At 33.5% G+C, this 27,204-nt stretch overlaps 1 protein-coding gene and 1 non-coding gene across 5 annotated transcripts in view; one reads left to right on the top strand and one right to left on the bottom strand.

Moving 5' to 3' along the window:
• Positions 1-27,204, top strand: part of Tbc1d15 (TBC1 domain family member 15) — a 61,912-nt gene that overhangs the window by 25,217 nt on the left and 9,491 nt on the right. The window contains exons 5-12 of one of the 4 annotated variants that reach the window (XM_015482995.2): positions 512-722; positions 10,283-10,385; positions 11,370-11,420; positions 11,721-11,918; positions 13,727-13,855; positions 14,754-14,857; positions 15,890-15,984; positions 22,468-22,584. In XM_015482995.2, coding sequence (XP_015338481.1) covers positions 512-722; positions 10,283-10,385; positions 11,370-11,420; positions 11,721-11,918; positions 13,727-13,855; positions 14,754-14,857; positions 15,890-15,984; positions 22,468-22,584 — 1,008 coding nt within the window. The remainder of the gene's footprint in view (positions 1-511; positions 723-10,282; positions 10,386-11,369; positions 11,421-11,720; positions 11,919-13,726; positions 13,856-14,753; positions 14,858-15,889; positions 15,985-22,467; positions 22,585-27,204) is intronic. The other 3 variants (XM_048804994.1, XM_015482996.2, XM_048805000.1) reach the window with 3 other exon arrangements.
• LOC125618228 lies at positions 6,995-7,136 on the bottom strand. Its single transcript, XR_007349486.1, has one exon. It is a non-coding gene; the product is annotated as a small nucleolar RNA SNORA66 (small nucleolar RNA).

Genomic DNA, 27,204 nt, shown 5'->3' with positions numbered 1-27,204 from the left:
GGGTAAAAATGGGAGTTCATAACCCACTTGAATCAAAGTGTGAAATATGATATGTCAAGAACTATGTAATGTTTTGAACAACCAACAATAAAAATTAAAAAATAAATAAAATAAAAAATTCTCTTTCTCTCTTAAAAAAAAAAAAAAAAAAAGAAACTGTGGCTCAAAGAGATTCAGTTATTTGCCGCAGATTATTCAGTTAGTAAGATGATAGACCTGCAATTTGAATTGAGCCAGCCTGCTTCAAAGTCATGGTCATTTTGGGGCAAAGCTTATATTTTACATAGGGATAACATTTTTTGGATTTATTTGTGTCAGGGTAGTTATTTTAAAAATAATTCTTTTTAGGAAAACATTATGTTGCCATTTCCAATACAAATGGAAACCATAGAAACATGAATGAATATGATTGCCTGAGTTTAACAGATTTCTCTTAGGCAGTCATGAAGAGCACTCTCAGTACATTTAAAAAGGTGAACAAAATATTTTGCCCTACTTTCTTGTTTTTAAGATGCTCCGAGTCATAGAAATGGGAAAAGCAAATGGTCATTCCTGTTCAGTTTGACAGACCTGAAATCAATCAAGCAAAACAAAGAAGGTATGGGCTGGTCGTATTTGGTATTCCAACTAAAGGATGATGTCGTACTCCCTGCTCTGCACTTTCATCAAGGAGATAGCAAACTACTGATTGAATCTCTTGAAAAATATGTGGTATTGTGTGAGTAAGTATCAAATTATTTTCTACTTATTGAAACTGGATTGTTGTATTAACCCCAAAGTAAGCTAGTTTCACATGTCATTGGGCCTCAGTGCCCTATGTGTATATGAGGGCTTGAACAACTTTATTTTGGGGTATTGACTTTGGATCAATGATCAAATAAAAGTTTTTACCATTTTAGTGATTTCAGTCTGACATATTTTCACATTATTAGTGTTTTAAAGAAAAGACTAATTCAATATTATTATGTTGGAGGGCTGGGGTAGTGGCTCAGTAGTAGAGTGCTCGCCTAGCACATGTGAGGCACTGGGTTCGATTCTTAGCACCACATAAAAATAAATAAATAAAATAAAGTCATTGTGTCCATCTACAACTAAAGAAATATACTTAAAAATATTATTGTTTGAATGAATTATGTGTTAGTAATTTATGAATTATATATTTACTAATTTACCTTTCTATTTTCTGTTAAAATGCAACTTTATTTGTAATGTTGGAACTTTTAAGTCAGGCAAGCCTGTGTCTTTTGAAAAATTATTTGTAAATTGGAAAACAAAGCCTTCTCATTTTTCAAAAATCTTGTCTTATTTATATACCTGGACATACGCTTTCTTGGTCTCATTCTCAACAATTTTTTCTTGGGGGTGGGGTGGGGCGTGTCTGTTTCTTCTCAAGCACTATGCTATTTGCTTGACACTGAGAATGAACAAAACAGGTGTGTTACTCAGTCTCTGAGAATGTATGTTCTTGTGAAGGATGCCAACAAGTAAATGGCAATTAAAACTCGAGAACTAAGAGGGAAGAACTGCAGGGTACTTTTGGGAGCTCCCAGGATTAAAGAAGGGATACATAATTTATATTGGGAAGTGAGGATCAAAGAAGATTTTCTGGAAGCAGTAGCATCTAAATTGAGATCTGAAAAAATAGTGAATCATTAGTGTGAAAGTTTAGAGGGAGGAATGCTTTAGTAGAGGGAGAGCAAAAGCATGATGTAATCACAGAACAAAGTAGTTCGGTATTACAGGTCTGCAAAGTGGGGGGAAAAGAAAAGTACTGAAGTTACATATAAGGCCAGAGATATGTGTAAGAACCAGAGCACAAAGGATTTTGTTAAGTCATGATAGCAGGTTCCATTCATCCAGATGAGATTAAGGTGGCTGGAACAAGGAGAGTGGCAGGCAAGGTAGAAGTATTGGAGAAATATTTAGGACTAGACTTTGTGGTTGGTTAGATCACAAATCAAATTGAGAAGGGAGAAATTGAGGTTTTTGGCTTGTGAGTACTGCAGTAGATGATTGTTAACTCCATTAATAATTCTTCGCTTTATAGTAGAGTTTAATAGCACCTTGACTAGATTTAGATTATGTAAGGATGGGAGTAGCCCAGCAAATTTGATTGTATAGCTCCTGGCCTGAGTTTCTTTCTTTAACCTCTGAATGGCACTAAGCATGCTGTTTGATACCATTAAGATAAGAAAGTCAGGCTTGGTTGGTGGTATGTTGGTTTTAATTTTCAAGAGAGAAGCTGTGAATAGGTTACCATTGAGAAGTTAAAGTAGATTTCAGGAGAGGCAATGTCATGATTGGAGCAGGTGGTCATGGCAGTTGATTGAGCAGCAGCATTAGAGACTGTGGAGGCATTTAGCACTGTAGTAAACTCAATAAATGTGTTGTGATATAACTTACAAGAGCTCATTTGATCTGAGACTGTTAATTAAAGCATATTATCTAAGGTGAGGAATCTTACTCTTTACTGGTAAGATCATACTTTAGAGAAGCAGGCTTAGTTTTAAGTACTGCTTTTATTTTTTTAAATATTTATTTATTTTTTAGGTGTAGATGGACACAACACAATGCCTTTATTTATATGTGGTGCTGAGGACCGAACCCGGGTCCTGCCCGCGCTAGGCTAGCGCTCTACCGCTGAGCCACAATCCCAGCCCTGTACTGCATTTTAAATGTGCTGGACTAACTATTCTGCACTGTGGAGATAACCAGTGTAAGGAAAAGGATCACAATGGTGTTTGGAAGATACTTGAGGGATATGGGAATTTAACTTGAAGAAAAGTCTTTGTGCAACAGTAAATATAATTCTGAACTTTTTATGATGGTCAACAAGGGCCTGCTCTATCTTTGCTTTGTTTTTTATCTTAAATCTCATCTTTAACCATTCTTTGCTGTGTTCTTATCACATGGTTTTTTTGTAGTTCCTAAAATCCCTTAAATTCTTTTGTATCTTAAAGTCCTTTACACATGCTCTTTCTTTTGCCTGGAAAAGATCTTTTGGTCAATTCACAATAGCTAAGCTATGAAACCAACCTAGGTGCTCTTCAACAGAAGAATGCACAAAGAAAATGTGGTATATATACACAAGAGAATATTACTCAGCCATAAAAAAAAAATTTCTGGCGTGAGTTTCTTTCTTCATCAAAATTCCTTTCTGATCTCAGGTCTCAGTTTAGTATTTCCTCAGAGGGACTTTTTTAGATCACTCTTTCACCATCTAATAAATTTCTCCTATCTTTTTTTTTTGTTTGCTTCCTTCATGTCAATTAAGATCATAAAATAATTTTGTCTATTTACTTCTTTTGCATTCTGTTATGGAATGTAAGTTTCAGAAGGACAGGTATTGCATCTTGTTTTTATCCCCCCCCCTTCCTAGCCACAGTGCTGGTTACTTATAGGTAAATGCACAGTAAAAGTTGAATGAATAGATGTCATGGTAATTATCAATTGGATATATGATTTTAAAAGGATTATTGTGAGGAATAAATTGTAGGTTTGGATGACTCTATAAGGAAATTAGGAGGCAGGCATATTAAATTCAGGAGGTAGAATTTTCTGTCCTTGATAGATTTAAGGACAGTGTCAATCACATAGACAGTTATAGGGGTATGTATACCTTGAATATGTGTTGGTAGCGTTTTAATGAGGTAGTGAGCTTAGTTTCTGTTTCTGAGTTTGTATAAATGAGAAGTAAATAGAAGAAGCAGAAGTGGTGATAAAAATACTATTATTAGTGAGTCTTAAGTATGTAGCCTCATAATTCACCTCAAATTAATTAAAAAAAATTTTTTTTTGGTACCAGGGATTGAACCCAGGATTTTGAATCATATCCTCAGCCCTCCCCTCCCCCAATTCCATTTCTTTTCTTTTTTTTAAAAAATAAAAAACTTCTTCATTTGTTTATTTTAGATATGCATGATAGTAGAGTGTATTTTGACATGCGTACATGGAGTATAACTTATTCTAATTAGGATTTTATTCTTATGGTTGAACATGATATAGTTACAGTGGTCATATATTTAGATATGAACATAGGAAAGTTATGTCCGATTCATTCTGCTGTCTTTCCTGTTCTCATCCCCACCTTTCCTTTCATCCCCCTTTGTCTAATCCAGTAAACTTCACCACCCCCACATTGTGTGTTAGCATCTGCATATCAGAGAGAACACTTGACCTTTGTTTTTTGAGGATTGGCTTATTTAATTTATCATGACAGTTTCCAGTTCCATCCATTTACTAGCAAAAGTCCTAAAGTTATTTTTTTTTATGGCTGAGTAATATTCTCTTGTGTATATATGCACCACATTTTCTGTGTCCATTCTTCTGTTGAAGGGCACCTAGGTTGGTTCCATAGCTTAGCTATTGTGAATGGAGCTGCTATAAACATTGATGTAGGTGCATCCCTGTAGTATGCTGATCTTAAGTCCTTTGGGAATAAACCAAGGAGTGGGATAACAGGTCAAATGGTGGTTAAATTCCAAGTTTTCTCTGTAATTTCCATACTGCTTTCCAGAGTGGTTGCATCAATTTGCAGTCCTATTAACAATGTATGAGTGTACCTTTCCCCCCGCATTCTTGCTAACATTTATTGTTGCTTGTATTCTTGATAACTGCCATTCTGACTAGACAGAGTGAGATGGAATCTCAGTGTAGTTTTTGATTTCCATTTCTCTAATTGCTAGAGAACATTTTTTCATATATTTGTTGACCAGTTATATTTCTTCTTCTGTGAAGTGCCTGTTCAGTTTCTTTGCCCATTTATTTATTGGGGTACTTGGGGGTTTTGGTGTTATTTTTTGAGTTCTTTATATTTCCTGGAGATTAATGCTCTATCTGATGTGCAAGTGGCAAAGATTTTCTCCCATTCTGTTTGCTGTCTGTCCACGTTCTTGATTATTTCCTTTGCTATGAAGAAGCCTTTTAGTTTGATACCATCCCATTTATTGATTCTTGATTTTATTTCTTGCATTTTAGGAGTCTTGTTAAGGAAGTCAGATCCTAAGCTGACATGATGGCAAGTTGGGCAGACTTTTTCTTCTAGTAGACACAGGGTCTTTGGTCTAATTCCTAGGTCTTGATCCACTTTGAGTTGAGTTTTGTGCAGGTTGAGAGACAGGGGTTCAGTTTCATTCTACTACATATGGATTTCCAGTTTTCCCAGCACCATTTGTTGAAGAGGCTGTCTTTTCTCCAATGTATGTCATTATGGCATCTTTGTCTAGTATGAGATAACTGTATATATGTGGTTTTGTCTCTGTGTCTTCTGTTCCCTTGCGTGTTTTGGTGTCAGTTCCATGCCGTTTTGTTGTTATAGCTGTGTAGTATAATTTAAGGTCCGGTATTGTGATGCCTCTTTTCACTGAGGATTGCTTTGGCTATTCTGGGCCTCTTGTTTTCCCAAATGAAATTCATGACTGTCTTTCCTGTTTCTATGAAGAACGTCATTGGAATTTTAATAATAATTCTATTAAGTCTGTATAGTGCTTTTGGTAGTATGGCCATTTTGACAATATTAATTCTGCCTATCCAAGAGCATGGATATCTTTCCATCTTCTAAGGTCTTCTTCAATTTCTTTCTTTAGTGTTGTGTAATTTTCATTGTAGAGGTCTTTCATTTCTTTTGTTAGATTAATTCCCAAGTATTTTTTTTTCCTGAGGCTATTTGTGAATAGGATAGGTTTCCTAATTTCTCTTTCATCTGATTCATCATTGGTATATCAATTGATTTATGGGTGTTAATTTTATATCTTGATCCTTAGCCCTTTTTATTTTTTATTTTGAGACAGGTTCTAAGTTGCTTAGGGCCTTGCTAAGTTGTTGAGGCTGACTTTGAAATTGTGATTCTTCTGCCTCACTCTCCAAGTCACTGGCATTACAGGCATGTGCCACCACTCCTGGCATCTCAAATTAATTTTGAACTTACTCAGTTATTGTCACTTCTGACTACCCTAGGCATCCCTAGCAAGGACAGATCATTTGCCATGAGAATGAGAACATGCCAAAAAACATGTTCTCTGTTGACAGAGAGGCCCACCCCACGAGAGAACATGCAGAAAGCAGAAAGGGTTATGACAAGCCTGCACCTTGCTCTCTGCTGATCTCAGGAAGGAGAGTTTCTTTAAAAGTGCTTATTTTCATTTGGAAACATGAAGCTATGGAATTGATGTTCTTTCCTACATATTTTTCTCTTTTCGTTCCCTTTTTTTTGAGGGGCTGCTGTTTCTTAGATGTAACAGTGTTACATGCTAGAAAAAATAGCAGTAATCAAAAAGATATGGTTTCTTCCTTCATGGACTTTGTAGTATTGTGGGAAAGACAAACATCAATTAAACAAATGTAAAACTGTAGTAAATACTCTGAATAAGACATACATAGTACAAAAGAATACAGGATAATATGTAGTTTTGTGTATAGTAGTAATTGAAACAGGTGAGAATGAAATCAACTGAGGGAGGATAAAGTAGAATGAGAGGTGAGCGTAAGTGATTAAATACAAATTTTAATGATCTAGTAAAAGAGAAAAGATAGAAGAGGTTAATCTCTCTCTCTTTTTCTCTCTGTATATATATACACATACATACATACATACATATATGTGTGTGTGTGTGTGTGTGTGTGTGTGTATTTTTTTCTCCTCTTTGAGCTCAATTATTAAGTTTATGGCCCACCAGGATTTGACTATCCTTGAGGGAGGGGATAGTTGTCTGAAGTGATAATTTCAAAAACTATTCCCTAATGTCAACCATTATTCCTTTGTATATTTTCCTGTGACAATATGGGGGCAGTTTACTTTTTGCCCACAAATGGTCTGAAATGTGTAAGAATAGTACATCTAATATTTTTATCTTCATGGCACCTCTTTCTCCTCTGGGTTGAAAATAAGTGTTGCCTATTCCCTTTCCTATCACAAATTATGCTCATTATATTATGTTTTATAGTTCACCAGAGATTACACGAGTTCAAGTAGAATAAAGGTTCTTCAAATGGTCACCAGTATATTAAAAAAAATGGAGCACCTCAATTAATAGCTTCTGAGGCTAATGTGTTCCTGTCATTACAATTAATTTAATTGAGCAACCTGGTTCCCTTAGCTTTTGCGCCACATCATGCAGAGCTAGTGATGAAGTTTGCAAAGAAAAAAATTTGAAGGCCTTTGTTTTTGTTAGTTATGATCCAAGTAAATAGAATTCTCACATTTTAAAGTTCAAAGAAATGAAAACTTCCAAATATTATCCTCAACTTTTTGTTTTATGAGGTGTATCAGCATGGGAAGTCTCATTTCCTGTCCCTAGAGCAGTTATCCTAAGCAAAATGATATTCCCAGAGTCATCTTTTTGTGGTTAAAGACAGTTGAAGAAACTACAAAGAATAGTAGTTGAGGAAACACTTGGTTTCAGTTTCATTAGGATGCTAGCCAGTCTGTGCATGGGGTCATCCTTCCCATCTTTTTCAGAATTGAAAACCAAGAGAATTAGAGTAGATATCTGTTTGGTGGTGTTTTTTTTTTTTTTTTTTTGGCTTTTTTAGTTTGTAGACTAGATAGCATGCCTTTATTTTCGTTTATTTATTTATTTTTTGTTTTTTGCACAGTCAGGACACTGGTCATAATTGTAGGCTTTTTCAGTAGTTTATGTACTTTAGTTTTAAACTATATCACATTGTATGAGTTAATTCTTCTCCAATCTGCTGCTGGTTAGTTTTTACCTGTCTGTTTACCTGTTTTTTTTTTTTAACCCTGTCTGTACATTATAATCATTTTGGAAAGCATTATTTAAAATGTTAATGTCTAGAGATACTGTCCTTAACGATACTGCCTTACTTTGTCTGAGGTAAGATTTGGAAATTAGTAGCTTTTAAGCCTCTGTATCTGATTCCAGCTTGCAGTCACATTTAAGCCTCATCCTACTGATATCTTTTGCAGAGGAAGGCTGTCTAATTTCTTTTCCTCTTACTATTAANTTTAGCGTTACATATTACACATTCCTTTTTTTGTGTGTGTGTGTGCTAGGGATTGAACCCAGGGCCTTGTGCATGTGAGACAAGCCTCTACCCACTGAGCTATATTCCCAGCCCCATATTAGGCATTCTTAATAGCAATATAAATTTGCTACTTCATCTCAGCATACAAACATTGTTCTACTTATAGTTTCTAAATTTATCTTCAGGTCTTTGATTAGATACTCATTCCAAAGCCTGGGATGCACTGCAGAGTTTCCGGGAGATATGCTTCTGTTGTAATATTAGACTATGGTTTTCTTTAAGCTTGTTAGTGGGTTTTAATAGAATTGATGATACTAGCATCATTAAAAGTTTTTTTTTTTTTTTTTTATCATTAAAAGTTTATCTTACTGTTGCAGTGAGTTTGAAAATTTTGAATAATGTTGGCATAAAAGATCAGCTTCCCAGAATACACATTTGTAGATTAAAATAGTGTTGTGATAACCTAGTAATTAGAAACATTGTAATAATATTATAAGGGCAGTCGTCCCCCTTTTGGAGTGTATAGTTGCCTAGCACTACACTGCTTGTCCCTTGACTGACGTTTTAATGTTTTGTTGATTCCTTCAGGACAATCAGGTCTTAAATTTCTTCTTATTTCTCTTTCTCATATGGTTCCTCCACCTATCATTACAGAATTAGGTATAAAAAACAAAATATTTCCTTTTAAGTAGTTTTTGGGGTTGCTTGTTGGTCAGTCAGTTTTTTTCTTCCCATCTTCAGTTTAGTGACCACTTTAGTTGTTACGGAGCCATAGAGTTATCTGAGCTCAGATAACCAAAGGTTGCATGTTTTTTGGCCATCATCCCCTCCCCCCACCCATGATGGGCAGTGTTTTATTGACTTTCATGACCACTTTCTAATTAGTATTTTAAAGAAATAATTTGATGTAATTTATTGTTAGAAACAAAATATCCACAGTACTAATAGTGCTGCACTAAGAAAAAAAATGTTCTTGTATTAATTTCTTTTGTTTTCTGAGCTACATTTAAAAGTTGGTCTAGGCTGGAATTGTGTGGCTCAGTTGGTAGAGCACTTGTCTAGCATGTGAGAGGCACTGGGTTTGATGCTCAGCACTGCATATAAATAAATGAATAAATAAAGGTCCATTAGTGTTATAACCAAAAACAAAGTTGGCCTAGCATTTAAAAAAAAAATGCTTCGTGAGAATTTATAAATCTCCATCATACCCACTATCCCCCAAAATTTTAGGAAAATATGTTTGATGAAAATTGAGTGTTTTCAACTACATTTTCCCCATGTCAAAGAATAACCTCAGTTTCTTTTAAAAAATCACTGGGCTTATTAGCTGCTATTGTTTCTACAGATTCAGTGTTGTTTCTGGCTGTGTAAGAATAAGATCTTGTTTTGGATTTCATATTCTCTGTAGCATTCTTGTTACGTCCTGTTGTGTTAGAATTGAGAAGAGATAACTGTTATTAAAGATCTTATCTTGAACATTTATAATAACCTAGAGGTGTTAACAGCAGTAAAATAGCACATTTAATTTTGATTTTAAACACAAAAGTTATATGTTTATTACAACCTAAGTATAAAAACTTACTATATGTAATAGAAAAAAGATTGGATAATTAGTCTCATTACTTGAAATTAGATGTCTAGTTGGAAAGCATGTTATTTATTGTGTAATTACTAACAAGTGTGGAGAGAGACTTTCAGAATTTCAATAAGCAAGAAAACTAAAAATATACTGTTACGTAAATAATATATAATAATCTTGTTAAATATGTTCATATGTGTGTATTGATAACTGTGGTTGGCATGATTAATGATCTTTACCAAATAACTATGTATCTGTATTTTTAAAACGTTGTAAAGCAGTACTACTTACCAAACTGTGGAATGAAATTGGGAACCATTTCAAAAAAAGACATTTTTCTGTATAGTTCAGATCATATACAGTTGTTTGGCTTTTTAATTTTTATGATAATAAAGGCAGACATTTTTAAAAAACTTTTCTCCTATAATTCTAAACAAGAATTTGGGTTCATTACAATTTAAACATCTTAGCTTTGCCTAGAATAAAAATGTACTTATTAATTTTTGTATACAATTTGTTAATTTAGTATTTGCTAATTTATTATGTAGTTGAGAACTCATTTAACATAGTTATTAAATATTTGCTAGACTATTTGGGAAACTTCTAGAACTGGATGTTAAGTTTTTCTTTTGCTAGGAAAAGTAACTATGCATTAGTAATTGTGCAGGCAGTGTTGATGTAGTATGCTAGAAGTTTTTATAAATCCCCTTTTCATTACAGATCTCCACAGGATAAAAGAACACTTCTTGTGAATTGTCCGAATAAAAGTCTTTCACAGTCTTTTGAAAATCTTCTTGATGAACCAGCATATGGTTTAATACAAGTATGTTTCTTAAGTTGATCTTGTATTAATTAATTTGACTCAATATTTTATATATATTCTACCTTTTACCTTCTCAGAGAATATTCAGAAATGAGACTTGTGTGTGTAAATCTTTATGGAACTATACTCTGTAATTTTATAGAAATAGTAATATGATCCATATTATTTGCAAGTCCTAGAAGCTTCCTTGGTTATTATTTACTCTTAACACAAAATTTTCCCTTTATCATAATACTAAAATTGGATATCAGTAGATTTTCATTACAGTGTTCATTGGTTAAGAGTCAAAAAGTAAACAAATTTGAATTCATAAATGATCAATTTAGGGAGAATCTGGTTTGAATTTTTATTTTTCATTTACATAGGTTATTTTGGGGTCATGATAATCTAATTCTCTAAAAGTATTTTAGCATGTTCTTGCATTTGGCTAAAATTGTGCACTTAGCACGGCTGAATTTCACTCAGATTACTATGTGAACTAATGAGATGGTTACTTATTCGTTTATGCACTTATTTATTTAACAGATGTTTGAACACATATTTCAGGCACTGAAATATATTTCTTTGGTTTTGAAGATATAAAAATTAATGAGATTAATTAATTAATGAGAGGGAGCTTTTTAGGAAGGAGGATAGGAAGCTAGAATTGTTTAAAATAAAAAGTGAGGGGACAGCTTTTCTTATTATGAAATAATCAGTTACTTAATAAATATTTTGCTAAACTTGAATGAACAAGCAGCATATGTTTCAGAAGTAACCCTCGGACTTAACAGCAAAAGGCTTTTTCTACTGTTTTCTCGGACAGCATTGTCCTAGAACAAATTATTCTTACTGGTATGATTTTTTACTATCACTATAATTGGGTTAAAATGTCAGCTACTATTTAAATACTGAGCTTCTAAATATACCTGTCAAATTTTGTGCTAGGTGGTAGCACACACTTCAAGGAATATATATATATATATGTATTTTTTTTTTGTAAAGGCAAGACTGCTAGACAGAAGAAAGCTGTTGTGGGTCATTCACCACTGGAAAGTAAGCACTGCATATATTTCTGATATATGCAGATTAGATGAAGCCTGCAAATCATTTGTTTATCTGTAATTTAATCAGTAGATTCACTTGCTGTTTATTATGCTATTTTGACCAAATGAAAGGTTGGCTTAGAAAATTTAAATTTTTCTTCGAAGAAAAAAATTAAGATAATCTTAGAACACTTTATTTTAGTTCTGATTTTTCCTCTTTAAAAAAGCTTTGCTTTTTGTCCTATAGTGGGGGATATTATTACTCTTTGTTTGAATGAATAATGCCGATATTTTGCTTCCTGTTACATAGAAAATTAAAAAGGATCCTTACACAGCAACTATGGTAGGATTTTCCAAAGTGACAAACTACATTTTCGATAGTTTAAGAGGCAGTGATCCCTCTACACACCAACGACCACCTTCAGAAATGGCAGATTTTCTTAGTGATGCTATTCCAGGCCTAAAAATAAATCAACAAGAAGAACCAGGATTTGAAGTCATTACAAGAGTGAGTGGAGATTTACATTTAATACAGTCTTATTATTTTAATGGGAGTATGTGCACTGAATGCTGTAGAAATGAAAACTCAATATTAGTGACATCTGCCTCTTTCCCCTAACTTGTTTTTACAGCTTTTTGCTAACATTTCTGACAATTAACACTTGTCTTCCACCATATTCTTGATTGTTTTCCGTTTAACACTTTCTCTTCTTTAGTGTTGTTACTCTTTTTTCTTTTATTACTTTTTTTCCCCTGTTAGGGGATTTTACCACTGAGCTACATCCCCAGCCCTTTTTATTTTGAAATAGGGTCTCCCTAAGTTGCTCAAGGTCTTGCTAAATTGCTGAAGCTGGCTTTGAACTTGCAATCCTCCTCCCCTGCCTCCTGAGTTGCTGGGATTATAAGCCTGCACCACCATGTCTAGCTCTTTGATTACCTTTTTTTTTTTTTTTTTTTTTAATTTAAAAGAAAATCTTTTTGTTTTTTTAGTTATATATGACAGTATTTTGATTACCTTTTAATAATTGTGAACAGGTTGTTTTATTAAGTGAATAGGAGTAAGTGATTGGTGAGCTTTGCATATTGCCTCTTAGTTCTGTTCCTGATTTGTGTTTTCTTGGGAGGCATCAGAGACACACTCCGGTTTTTCTTTTCATGTGAGTCTTTTATTTTTTAAGTCAAATGGTTTTTTGGCCCTATTAATAGTACATCTTAATATATGCTTAACAAGAATTTTTAATTTGTTATAATTCTAGACTTATAGAAAGAAAATTTTAAATATCCAAGTTATGCTTAATTAAAGGTTTTATCTTGGAATTGATATTTTTAAATTACCAACATCTGTTAATTGAATTTAAAAAAAAGAGCTAGAAAATGTCAAGTGAAACTAATGGGTTATGAGTCAGTTTTTTTTTTGTTGTTGTTTGTTTTTTTTTGGAGGGGGGCATCCAGGGATTGAATTCAGGGGCACTTGACCACTGAGCCACATACCTAGCCCTATTTTGTATTGTATGTAGAGACAGGGTCTTACTGAGTTGCTTAACACCTTGCTTTTTGCTGAGGCTGGTTTTGAACTTGTGATCCTCCTGTCTCAGCCTCCTGAGCTGCTGGGATTACAGGTGTTGCCTGGCTATGAATCAGTTTTGACAAATACAAACTTTAGTTTGGAAGAAGAGCTAATTTTTAAAAAATTTTTATTAGTTATTGATGGCACTTATGAATTTATTTGTTTATATGTGCTGCTGAGAATCGAACCCAGTGCCTCACACATGCTAGGCACCCCAACCCCAGAGCTAATTTTTTTAAAAATAGTTTTTAGTTGTTGATGTACCTTTATTTTTTATTTATTTATATGTGATGCTGAGGATCGAACCCAGTGCTTCACAGATGCTAGGGAAGTGCTCTGCCACTGAGCTACAACTCCAGCCCCAAGAAGAGCTAATTTTAAGACATGGTTAATACAAAAATTTCTCCTTTTAAAAATTTTTTAAAACAATGTAGCATACTACTTGATTTGAAAGGTCTCACAGAGTTTATATGTTGAATGTTCTGTATTTACATAACTGAATCCCAAAATAGCAAAGAAATTTTTTTCTTAAATGAAAAATGTTTTTAATCTAAGGGATTTCGTATCTCTGAATTTGTAACACAGTTATTTGTATAGTAAGAGGCGGAAAATGTATTTAATGCTAATTTATAATCCATGGACTAAACACTAGAAAATAAGGAAAGAGAACTCAAGTTTGAAAAATAATGTTTCTGTATACCTTGATTTAATCTAACTTGTTAAAGAAGTACTCTTATTACTTATTTTAGATTGACTTGGGAGAACGACCTGTTGTTCAAAGGAGAGAGCCAGTATCACTGGAAGAGTGGTCTAAGAACATTGATTCTGAAGGAAGAATTTTAAATGTAGATAATATGAAGCAGATGATATTTAGAGGGGTAATTTAAAAACTCTAATATTGATTATATTATATACTGCAAGTATTGAGGTATTTGTTGTTAGTTTTTTTTTAAGGGGAAGAATGAATTATTTCTTTGAATGATACCTTATGATTTCTGGATTGAGAGGGACAGAGCAAAGTACTTATTATGTCCCTGGGGGTCAAGTATGGAGATAACTACCCCTTAAACCTAGGGGCAGATATTCTTCCTTAGTTGAAGTTTTATGGGTTTTGTGAAGGAGGCATGTACCTCAGTAGCATTTGCCTTATCCAGTAATTTTGGGCTTAGAAAAACTCATTAGCCCCACTGTTCACTATATAGTCTACTATGTACTCTGCATTGTTGTAAACTTTCTAGCAGCTTCTTACACCTTCAGATTCTTGAAGTGAAAAAGAAAATAGTATTCACTGAATTGAACTATTTTTATGTATAAAACTACCTTTTTTTCCCCCCAGTACTGGAAATTGAACCCAGAGGCATTTTACCATTAAGTATGTCCCCAGCTCTTTTTATTTTTTATTTTGAGACAGGTTCTCTCTGTGTTGATTAGAGCTTTGCTAGTTGCTAAGCCAGCCTTGAGCTTGTGATCCTCCTGCCTCAGCCTCCCAAGTTGCTAGGATTATAGGCATGTGCTATCATGCCTGGCTCTCCATTCTGTATGTGAGGCAGAGTCTTGCTAAGTTGCTTAAGGCCTCATCAAGTTGCCCAGGCTGGCCTCAGATATATGATTCTCCTGCCTCAGCCTCTTGAGTTCTGATATGAAAGGCATGTGGCACTGCGCCCAGCTAAAACTACCTCTTAAATACTAGTTTTCTTATTTATTTTCTTGCCAGTTTTGTGAACTTACACTATTGCTGTTTATTTTTTGCTAATTTAATGTACATGCTTTCTTCAGGGTCTTAGCCATTCATTGAGAAAGCAAGCATGGAAATTTCTTCTGGGATATTTTCCTTGGGAAAGTACCAAGGATGAAAGGACTCAATTACAAAAGCAAAAAACGTAAGTACTGGTCTTTGTTTATCAAAGAAATTTCTGTAACTTAACCATACAAATTAGCTTAGAGTTTGTAAATGAGAATTTGAAATAGACTAGAAAAATAGGAAAATAATTTCATTTTTATTATTTTAACTTAAAAATTATGAGCACTATAATTATTTCTAACTAGAAACAGTTAGAAGGACCTCATTGTATATCGGTGAGTATGTAAAAGGTGAGTGTGATAGAAAAATTCAGGTCCTCTTGTTCCAACCTTGTGTACAAGCTTTTTGCGTACTTTAAAGATAATTATTTAGACCTGCATTTAAAAATGTATCTTGTTCATTTTGACTCAGTTATATAATTTATTCTGAAATTATATAAAAAAAAAAAACTCATGAGATAAGTATGTTTACTATTTAGGTTAGTTACCTTTAAATTATTTTCATGATACTCTATAACATACTGATAATTCTTTTAGAAGAATGTTACTGTTTTAAGTTATTTTTTATACTGAAAAGAGTATATTTTGCAGGTATATTTCTTGTTCCCCATTGTCAGTCTATCCTTTGACTTAAAGCTACTTCTATCCTTTGGGGCGTTTTCAAAATCTCTACCAATCCCAGTACTTCTGAAATATTTTTACATTAACAAATTTCTACAATAGACTGGTTGGAAAATGGAACTCTTATATCACATTAAAAAATCACATTTAAAATTATTCAGAAACTTTAGTGGTTAAATAATTTTAATGACTAGAATAACTTTATGTATAATTTTAAGAATTGGGATGTTTTTAAAAGTGTACCTAAAGTTATTCTAGCATGTAGCCTAACTTTATCACATAAACTTTGTGACATGTATGAGGTTATTTTTTGGTTGTTTTCATTCATTTACCATAACGTAAAGCAAAATTTCACTGTCATATTTATGAGTTACCATCCCACTAAACATCATAAATGCTTTGCTGTACTATTTATAGAAAAACCCAATTAAGCAATGTTAAAAGAAAAGTTTTCAAATAGTTTTTTTTTGGTATAAAATTGTTTTCTATAGTGATGAATACTTCAGGATGAAACTACAGTGGAAGTCTGTCAGCGAGGAACAAGAGAAGAGAAACTCGAGGTTAAGAGATTATAGAAGTCTTATCGGTAATTTTTCTTAACTTTGGAAATGTAGGAGAGGGGTTTACATTGAAGTCTTGATAAAATTAAAGAAGCAAAGATGGTTCAGTTTCAAGGTTCAAAAGAATCAAAATTGCAAAGTACATTGGGACTTGTATTATAAAGCTCTTGATTTTTCTCATCCAATAGACATGAATTCAGTCATTATAAGTGCTGAGGTACTCAATTTTCATTTTCAAAATGGGAATAAAAAAAGATTGTTTAGCTTTATTTGCTTGTTGAGTTGATTTCATTTTTAAAAACTTTAGTTTTTCTTTACTATGAAAGTGATTTGTGTTTATTATAGAAAATTAGAAACTAAACATGAGTAAAAGAAGAAAATAAAAATTAGTTTTGTTTCTGTCTCTCAGAGATAATCATGGTCAATAACTTTGATTTATATCTGTCTGGACCTTCTCTAAGAATGTATACATTTTATTTTTTAATTAGGTAAATAACTTAAGTAGTAAATTTTTGTATTTGAAAATAGAATATTTGATAGGGAATAACTATTCTCTTAAGAGGTGATTGATAGAATTTTATCATAAAAGTATTAGCCTGTGTCTAGATACTCATTACTGAGTTTTCTTGCTTTTATGATAAAGACCAGGTTGGTATCAATTATTGAAGGATACATAGTTTCTGTTATGTACCTTACAAGTCTGTTGTCTGCCTCAGTTCATAATATCTACTTTACAAATGAGAAAATGGGAGAATCGAAAGCATAAATGATTTGTCTAAGGTCACATGGTTAAGTTTGAGCCCAATTTTAATATTTACTGTATTATCATATGGTTTTTCTGTAATTTTAGGGTGACTTTGGATATTAGTGGAACTTAGATTTGAAACTTTTATATTGGCTTTGGAAAACCATAGCATCACTGGTATATAGGGATGTGTTGCCACCACCTCTCTTCCAAGAAAAATTCTCTCAATTATAGTGGAAAGCCCAACATACCAGTGATTTAGTACCTATAACAGAATAAACTGTATCCCTCCTCTATTAGGGCAAAAGGTTGGAGGTCCTGAGAAAGGGAGTTATCTAAAGTTTCCAAATAAAACTCCCTGTTTCCATTTTCAGTAGAAAAAATGGTAATGGATATTTTTTTCCCTTGCTTGGACATAAAATATTTAACCTGGAAGGGATCTTAGAGGTTAACTGATTCACTATTTTGAATCTTTTTTCCCCTACATGACATATTCTCTTTCTTTTATATCAAGTACCTTTGATGTTGACTGTCATCTTCTCAACTTTTTATTGTGTCCTATTCGCATTCTTTCCAGGAGACTGGTAGAAATATCCAGATATTTTAAATCTCCATAGCATAATTTGAATTGAGATGTATTTTAGTAGTTTTCTTATTTTTAGCAGATAATAAAATTGAAGTCCAGAGAAGATTAGTGAATTTTTTAAAGCCATCTATTCATGTAGTTCCACATTCTAGACTTATAGTCAAACCTAATTCTTAATTAAATGTCCTTTTAACTATACTATGCTATTAGTATAAATATAACAGGTTAGTTTTAAAATTCTTTTTCTGTAATACTTTTTCTAAAAAACATTTTTTGAGAGCATTTATTTTTTTTATTGCTGTGACCAGAAGACCTGACGGGAACCATTAGGGGAGGAAATGTTTATTTGGCTCACAGTTGGTAAGTCTGAGTCCCCAGATGACCAACTCCATAGCTCTGGGCCCGTGGTGAGGCAGAACAGGAACATTATGGTGGAAGGATGTGGCAGAAGGATGCAGCTCTGGACATGGCAACAAGGAAGCAGAGGCATGTTCAACTCAGTGGGGACAAGACATAAACCCCAAAGCCACATCTTTAGTGACCAATTTCTTCTAGCCACATCCTACCTGCCTACATTTGCCACTTGGTTAATATGTTATCAGTAGATTAATCCACCAATTAGGTCAAGGTTCATAATCCAGTCATTTCACCTGAAAAATTTTACATTTTCTAACAAATGAGCTCTTGGAGGATATTGCATATTTAAACCATAACAGTTTGCCAAAAGCTTTTTGGGAGGTTTTAATTAATCTTATTAAGAGCAAAACTGGGGCTGGCATCATAGCGCAGCGGTAGAATGCTTGCCTAGTATGTGCAAGACGCTGGGTTCGATCCTCAGCACCACATAAAAAAAAAAATTAATAAAATAAAGGAATCGTGTCCAACTACAACTAAAGAAAATATATTAAAAGCAAAACTGTACAGTAGCCTGTAGACCATGTGAATTATGATGAGAAACTGGCATGTTCAAATATGATAAACTATTGCAGCATTTTAAGTTAGGGTATCTTATTTATATTTTAAAATCATTTTTTACTGCTCTGAGGAAATGGGTTGTATAAAGGTAAGGGTAGGAATAGGCACTCCAGTTACTAGGAGGCAGGTATCTATGCAAGAGATGGTGGTAGCAGAGATATATAGAAATAGAAGGATTCATGTCCTATTTTGGTGATATAATTGATAAGATTTTTTATTGTATTAAATATGGGGTGGAATTTAAGATATGAGGTATGGGGAAATTTAATTAGGTGTTTTCACCTAATAAAAGTATTTCACCCCTTAAGTTAAAACATACATATGAAATGTTAAGAGCTAATCACATAGTCTGAAGTGGTCTGATAGGAGATATAAATTTGGGTATTATTAATATCCATGAAATATATTACCTAGGATTAAGAGAGACAATTAGAGAGCCCAGGGACCCTTGTCTTTATTTCACTGTTTTCTAACTTTGCACATCAGAATCACCAGGGCATCTTTTAAAATCACATTGATTATTTTAAGCATTCCTACATTCATTCATTCAATTAAATTTACTTAGTGCCTGTTATGTACTAGGCTCTCCTCTAGGCATTGGGGATTCATCAGTGAACAAAACAGGCAAAATTCTTGCCCTCAAGGAGCTTCCATTCCTGTGGGGAACAGACAGTAAACAAGATCAGTAAGTAACGTGGTATGTTAGTGGTAAGTGCTGAATAGAAAAATAAGGCAAGGAAGAGGTTAGGTAGCTTGTGTGTGATGTTGCAGTTGCAGCGTGGGCAATTATAGAATGCTTTTATTGAGATACTGATATTGAATATTGAGTAGAAACTTGTAAAAGGGGAGAGGTAAGTGATGCAGATTGGTATATAGGTAAAAGGCATCCTAAGCAGAAAGGATCAACTTGTCTTAGACTTGTTTCCATCCCAGAATGTTTTTACATGTTTGAGGGTATAGAATGGAGACAAGTGTGACTGGGATGAGTTGGGATGGAATATAGAAACTGATGAAATCAGAGAGTAATGGTAGAGGATTAGATATAGATCTATGTAGAGCATTGCTATTGTAAAGACTTCAGCTTTTATTCTGGGTGAGATAAGAAGCCAATTAAGGTGTTTTTTTTTGTTTGTTTGTTTGTTTGTTTTTTTGGTGGTGCTGAGGATTGAACCCAGGGCCTTGTGCATGCAAGGCAAGCACTCTACCAACTGAGCTATATTCCCAGCCCCCAATTAAGGGTTTTGAGCAGAATAGTGACAATGATTTAACTGTCTGGAGATTAAGTGTAGAGTGGCAAAGGTGGAAGGAGAAAGATCATTTGAGGCTATTGCTATTGTCCAGGTGAGAGATGATGTTTGCTTGGTCTGGGGGGCTAGCAGTTAAGGGGGGAAGGTTTGACTAGAGGCTTGAAGAAGTGGGTATATGCTATGCAGCTATCTGGGTAAAAGGCATTCTAGGCTCCTGACCTCTGCATGTTTGAAGAAGAACAAGGAGACCAGTGTGGCTAGAATGGAGTAAGGTTGGGCTGGGAAGTAGAATGAGTTGGGTGGGAAAACTGAATATTTGTTTCTAAATGTATTTTGAAGGTTTAACTAATATATCAGTGTCAGACAGGAAGACAAAGATTAAAGGATGATTCTAAAGTTTTTAGGGGAACATCTGGAGAAATGGAAGTGCTGTTTTACTAAAATGGGAAAAGTTATGAGAGAAGAAAGTTTGGAAGAGAATGTTTGGAATTCAGTTTTGGACACTAATTTTGAGATGCTTCTTGGATGTCCACATCTAACTAGGAGGAAGTCAGAAGAGAGAAAAGGGCTAGAGATAAATTTAGGGGTCATTAATATATATATGGTATGAGACTTCATGAAACTATGAATTGGAAAACTAGATAAAATTCCCAAGGGAGTAATATATTTAGAAAAGAAGAGGTATAAACCGAGGAAAAATTAGGAGCAAAGGAAACTGAGAAAAAGCCAGAGGAAAAGAAAACAAAATCTTGGTATCTTAAAAGACAAATAAAGACTGTATTTCAAGAAAGTATGACTAGGATGTCATATAAGATGAAGATTTGGATTCACCATTACAAAAAATATTGAGGTTATTGGAGATTTTGATTAAAGGAAAATTTTCGTGGGTTGGTGGATGTGACAACCTAGAGGTAATCCAGAAGGAGAGGACTTGGAGACAATAAGTACAGCTCATTGAAGTTTTGCTCTAAACAAGGAGAGAAAATGGACTGTAGTTAAGAGGGAGAAGTATAAGAGAGGTTTTTTGATGATAAAAGAAATAATGGCATATGGTTGAATGTTATGGGAATAGTTCAGTAGAGAAGAAGAACTGACGAAACTGGAGGAGGAGGAGGAAATAAAATTAGTAGAGGAACTACATAAGAATTGCTACAGTCCTTGGGTAGCCAGTGGTAATGGATTTCCTACAGAAAAGAGGGGCTGGTCCTAGCCATAATCATCAAAACTCATTATAGTGATAGGAGAGAACAGAGACTGTATAAACTCATGTGCAGTTTTGTGGTTAGAATCGTGGGTATCTGGGAAGTTCTCCTTGAGTAGCTTACATTTTCCCAGAGGTCGGAGGCAAGATGTGAGAGTAAAATGTGGGAGAAGGTGGAGGCTTGACAAGAGGTGTAAAGTAGTTAAATGAATTGGGAGAATGAATGGACAAGGGAAATAGTGCATGATTGCCAGACAGCATTATAGGCTCACTTGAGGTTGGTGATGCCAAGTGGGGTCAACCAGCATGATTGTGTTTTTCTTAAACTTTTTTTTTTTTAGGTATACCAAGTTCCATGGAGAATTAGATTTCACTAGGGCTTGACTTAAGTGCTCATTTTGCTTCTACAGATACCTTATAAATTACCATTTTTATATATCATTTTTTGATCCCTTTTACAATTTCTGCCTGGCTTGTCATTACTACGTATCTACATAGGAAGAAAGAAATACTGATAGTTCATGAGGATCTGAACAACTTTTTACTGTGTTTAAAATACACTAAGGCTGATAGTCTGTGTTGGCATTTTGTCATTGTAAATTGTGCTTTAATTAGTAGAAAATTATTTGTCAACTGTGAAATGAGAATGAAATATTTTGACATTTTAAATTGAAATTTTATATTCATAGCATGAATTTTTTGGTATAGCTTTTTTGCTTATTTGTTTGAGAAGTATGTATATAATCCTATAGATACCTGCTTGTATTTTAAAAAACAAATGTATTTTAACAGAAAGATGGAATATTGTTCTAATAATTTTTAAAAAATATATTTGTATAATCTAAACTTATGCTATCTATTATTAGATTCTACTTCATTGTGAAATACCATCCTATTTCTGTGTAAAGAGTTTTGAAAGTTTTTCAAATTATTTAGTTTAATAGGGGGAGGATTATTAAAGCTTTACAACAGACTTGATTTTGGAATAAATCATTTTGAGTTTGTTGTTTCTTCCTGATTTTCTGAGAAATTCAAGTTGGAGAATGCCTTTTTTGTTGTAGTCTCACAAAATGCACTTAGTAGGCATTAGTATTGGTGAATTGAATTGTTGATACTTTTGGATGTGCTCAAGGTTTCTGTTTTTAATGATGTGAAATTCATTTCCATCATCAAAGTATGGATTTTAATTTTTTAAAAATTATAAAATTGCTTATAATATTTAAACTGAATGGTATGTATATGAAAATATGGAAGCAATTTTTCCTAAAGATAAATTTGAAACATAACAAGAAAGTTGATAATGCTTCTTATAATGAAGGAGTAATCATGAATGAAATAAATTTCTGATTACACTTGATTGGATACTAACTTTTTAAAAATTATTTTTTTCAAGTACTACTACCTATCACATGCATTAATGATGGGCATTTTTATTGCTAACTAATGTGAATTATTAGTGTTGCTTTTAATTCATTGAAAATATTTTTGACTGTGCAAATAAAATGTTTCTATGTTTAGATTAAAACTGAAGAATACTTAAAAATTTGTGAAGAAGTGAACTTTTTTTTGAACAATATTCCAAAATGTCACTTTACTCCATATTTGAAATATAATTTGATGAATTTTTCTTTTTTTATGTAAAACTTGGCAAGAAGTGAAATTAATAGCAAGTAATTCTGTACTTATAAAGATATAAGCTTTATAAGAATCTGTTTTTTGAGAGGTTTTCAAATATGTAATAATTTCCCTCTTTAGAAAAAGATGTTAACAGAACAGATCGAACAAACAAATTTTATGAAGGTCAAGATAATCCAGGGTTGATTTTGCTTCATGACATTCTGATGACCTACTGTATGTACGATTTTGATTTAGGTAAGTTCTTCTCTGAAGTCCTAATTTAAAAAGACTTGTGTATTTTTATTTTAGAACTTAAGTTTATTAACCAGTTAAAAATAGGTAATAGTTCTGTGGACTAGATTCATAAGGATTGCTCCTCAGGGGACTAGAAATTTATAAGGCATAAATAAGTATGGTTCTCAAGCCAGGAGCCCCAAATTTGCTGCGATAAACTTACAAGGGCACTGTGGAATCTTTTAAATTTTTGAGAGAATTATAGTGACATATATAGAACACTGTACTAAGTACTAGCTGAAATAGTTAATTTAACATTATGTAACTATATTCCTTTGATGAAGTTATATATTTGCAGAACTGGGTTTTTTTTGGCCTTCAATCAATTACTGGTTGAAAGTAAATGAGAATAGTGGTATTTAGTTGAATTTCAAGGTTTGATATGCAGTGTAGTACCCAACAGATGCTAAGTTTTTAGGGCTTAAACACAGGCTGATTATTCTTTATCTGAATGCTTTGGACCAGAACAGAAGTGTTTTATTGGAGTTCATATATATATGAACCTTGTCATTGCTGAGGCTGGCTTTGAACTCAGGATCCTCCTGTGTCAGACTCCCCAGCCAGTGGGCTTACAGGCATGCGCCATCCCACCTGGCTCTAGTTGAGCATTCCTAATTTGAAAATCTGAAGTCTGAAATGCTTCAACATTTCATATAAGCACTCAGAAAGTTCTAGTCGGAGCATTTCAGATTTCATGTTTTGGATTAGGGATGCTTAATCTGTACTTATGTTTGGACATAATTATGTAATAATTGGAGCTGTTATTTCTTTGAGTCTAGAAGTACCTTCTAAAAAATTACTGGGAGAGTAAAAATGCCATGAACTGAGAAAACTTGGGAATCAATGTACATTTTATTTCTGGTATGGTTTGATGTCTTGCATAGGTAGTTCATATTATTTTGAAGGGCATTTGAAATTTACTTTTCTTGGTAAATGTTCATACCAAATATGAGTTGTTAGCACTGTGCTGGAGGTGAAAATGGAAAATTGTATAGAGAAAGGATGCTAAGGGGTGGAAAACTTAAGGAACTATTATTTTAAGCGACAAGAGAATTTGAGCAGTTTCTTTAAAAGGACCAACAAATCCCAAAACATCAGCCTTTAAATAAGTAAGATGAGCGAGTTCTTAGTTACCTACCATGTGAATTGTTTCCAGTTAGACAATAATAGAAATAGGTGTTTTCCAGATTACTTTTGTAGAGCTTTAAATATCTGGAGAAGATGTTTGGATACTTTGCACATTGAACCCAAATAAACCTTGAATTATGGATACATTTCCTTCACTATTTGTATGTATTTATATTTTCTTTTTTTCTTAAGAGAGAGAGAGAGAGAGAGAGAATTTTTAATATTTATTTTTTAGTTTTCGGCAGACACAACATCTTTGTTTGTATGTGGTGCTGAGGATCGAACCCGGGCCGCACGCATACCAGGCAAGCGCGCTACCGCTTGAGCCACATCCCCAGCCCCTGTATTTATATTTTCTTGTCTTTATGAATTGAGGGAAGATGTAAGTTTGTTTGTGGGTATTGAGGTAACAGCCTATTTGGTGAGAATAAATTGAAAATCACAAGGTTTTCTTTAAAAGCTAAAATGCAGCCAGTCCTGTCTGTCGTATCGTTAGTGAGCTTCAGAGTGGATCATTTAAAGCATATTGGTAGAGTGCTTTTCATGTTACAGAGTGAGTTTTACTTTAATTTTAATAGTAGTCTTTTGAAGAAGTAGGGAAGTAATTCCCACTTTATGAGTAAGGTTATACTAATAGAGACAGTGACTTGAGTTCACACAGGTAGTAAATAATTGGCTTGGAGTAGAGCCCCAGAACTTTATTGCAGGCTGGCATTCTTAATCCCTCCATCTTTAGTACCCCAGTCCCTTGCTGTTTTAATTTCTCTTACCACTGTAGAACATCAGAGTATTGTTTTTGGCAATAGTAGTCATTGCTCCATTCTCTCAAGTGGTAATTTTGAGAAAGGAATTTGCACATAGTCCTGTATCTTGACGGGAATACATTCTGAGAAATGTGTAAACTTGCCTCTCCCATTTGTCTATATTAACTCCACATTCTTTCTATTCAGGCATTTCAGTTATCTGAAACACAGTCAAGATTCCCACTGATAATTCTAGACTTAAGAAAAGTGAAGATAGTTCTTATAACAGCTATGGACCAATGTCTCTTGCCCTTTATTTGCAGTAGAGCAACCTGTGCTATAAATTTACCCTGTCTCATAGGTGATTCCATAATATTGAGATATTTGGCACCTTAGCCTATAGATGACATGTATTTGCATTAAATTCATTCTCAATAATGAGAAAGTTGACCACATGATTAAAAGCAGAACTTAAGAGTAATTTTTAATTTGGTATAGATACTGTATTTCAGGAAGTATCTATGGGAGATATCTTTTTTACAATGTATGTTGATAATCATGATCCTGCATAGATGAGAAAAGGTTAAATTACATTCAAAATATTACGTATAAGAAGGCAGGAGAGTGTCTAAAATTCTTTTAAAAGATGATTTTTAGTTCTCAATATATATATTTTGTATTTGATACTCCAAGGGATAAGCTTCAATTACCTGGAAATTGACCTGTATGTAGATTAAATTTTCTTTTCAGCACAAGAAGTGTACAATAGGATGATAAAGAGTTCATTTCTCACACCTCTCAACTGAAACAAATTTGCTTTGAAAATAATTTTAGGGAACTACTTTAGAAATTATAGTAGTACTGATGTGCATCAGTCAGTAGTAGTGCAGAATCTGAGTGCCATTGAATGCTAATTTAAACACCTTTAATCTTTCTTTAATTAAAAGGAATTTGTACATTAATTCCATCCCCATAATTCATGGCATACCCTAAAGAACATTATGTATAAAATAAAATAGATTTAAGGCTATCAGAAGACAAAGATTAATTTGACAACTGGCTTCAGCTAAGACTTATAGAAGAAATATGGTAGTGATCTCATATGAAAGCTGAAGACTTAAAGGATTAGCTTTTTAGAAATTTTTATTCATTATAACTTAATAAACCCTTTTCTTTTCCTAGAGAAAAGGTGCTTTGTAAATCTTTTGAATAGCACTCTTTGAAATTTTTCCATCGTAGACCATATGCAATCAGATCCAGTAGAATAGTACTCTTTTGCACTTTGTTGAATTCAGATTAGATTTCCATTTTGTCTTAATTGATTTAGACTTTATATTTGTAATAGATTTCACTGTGTTAGTGCCAGGTAAGAAAGTTCTGATGTTAACAATTTAGTCTTCCTTCCAACTTATTCTTTTTCTTAAAGTGTGCATTATTTTAGAAACCGTCTTCATAAATTTGTAGAAGTGCTCACATTTAGATATCTTGTCATATGCCATTTTTTCTAGCTCTAATTTGTAAATGTCTTGATAACACTATTGTCTGCTACTGTAATAATTGAATGTCTTCCATGGGAACCTAGATATCTTTTTATGCTCATGTGAGTACAGCATACTTTGTCACAGAGGACAGTGTAGACCCAATGAATTTATAGTAGGATGTGTGGAAAGGCTTAGCAGTAGACGATAGGGTATAGACTCAAAGCAAATTTAGCTTCATCTATTTTCATAAAGAGATCTGAAGGCCTTTTTGTGTTACATGTTTTTTTTATTTTTTATTTTTGGTACTGGGTATTGAACTCGGGGGCACTCAACCACTGAGCTACATCCCTGCCCTGTTTTGTGTATTATTTATTTAGGCAGGGTTTCACTGAGTTGCTTAACTCTTGATCCTCCTGCCTCAACCTCCCGAGCCGCTGTGATTACAGGCATGTACTATTGTGCCTGGCTTGTATTACATGTTTGATCTGAGTTTTCTGAAGAGATTTTGGCTTACCTGCTTTCTGGGGTCATTTTTAAAGTTTTCCTCCAAAACAATGATACATAATTGTGTATCATCTCTAGCAGAATTACCCACTCCCCCTTTTAATTATAGACTTATGGGCTTCAGTATGGAAAAATTTTGGTGAATAAAAATGTAACCTTTGGATCTGCACATTAAAGACTATATTTTCTGCAGATGTCCCAAGCCACCAACCAAGAAATCTCCATTTAATTTTAACAAATGTACAAAAGCTTCCAAAGTTGAATATCCCTTTGTTGGTTCAAGAATTGGTGTCTGAAATTGAATTGTAAAAGAAGGAAATTAAGGGGTTTATAGCATGGAATAAAAAGAAACTTGTTATATTCAGATGAAAAGCAAACCAACACTTTTGTTTGTTTTAAAGTGAGGAATCTGAATTCTTATCTTACCAATTTTTCTTTTAATCAAGTATTGTAATTAGTGTCATGGTTGAGAAATTATAATAGCTTTAAGAGAAAGGTTAGAGTGACAATTTAACTACAAAAATATTGATTGGGTTTAATCCATTTGCTAGTATTGTCTGGGTAAAGAGTAACAAGGAAAGAGAAGGATGTGGATATGATATTTTTAAAAGTTTTTTTTTGTTTTGTGTGTGTGTGAGAGAGATTTTGTGTGTGTGTGTGTGTGTGTGTGTGTGTGTGTGTGTGTGTGAGAGAGAGAGAGAGAGAGAGAGAGAGAGAGAGAGAGA

This window comes from Marmota marmota, unplaced genomic scaffold, assembly GCF_001458135.2.
Source record: "Marmota marmota marmota unplaced genomic scaffold, marMar, whole genome shotgun sequence".
Classification (NCBI taxonomy): Eukaryota; Metazoa; Chordata; class Mammalia; order Rodentia; family Sciuridae; genus Marmota; species Marmota marmota.
Note: the sequence above shows the minus strand (reverse complement) of the source record. Positions and strands in the feature narration are given on the sequence as shown.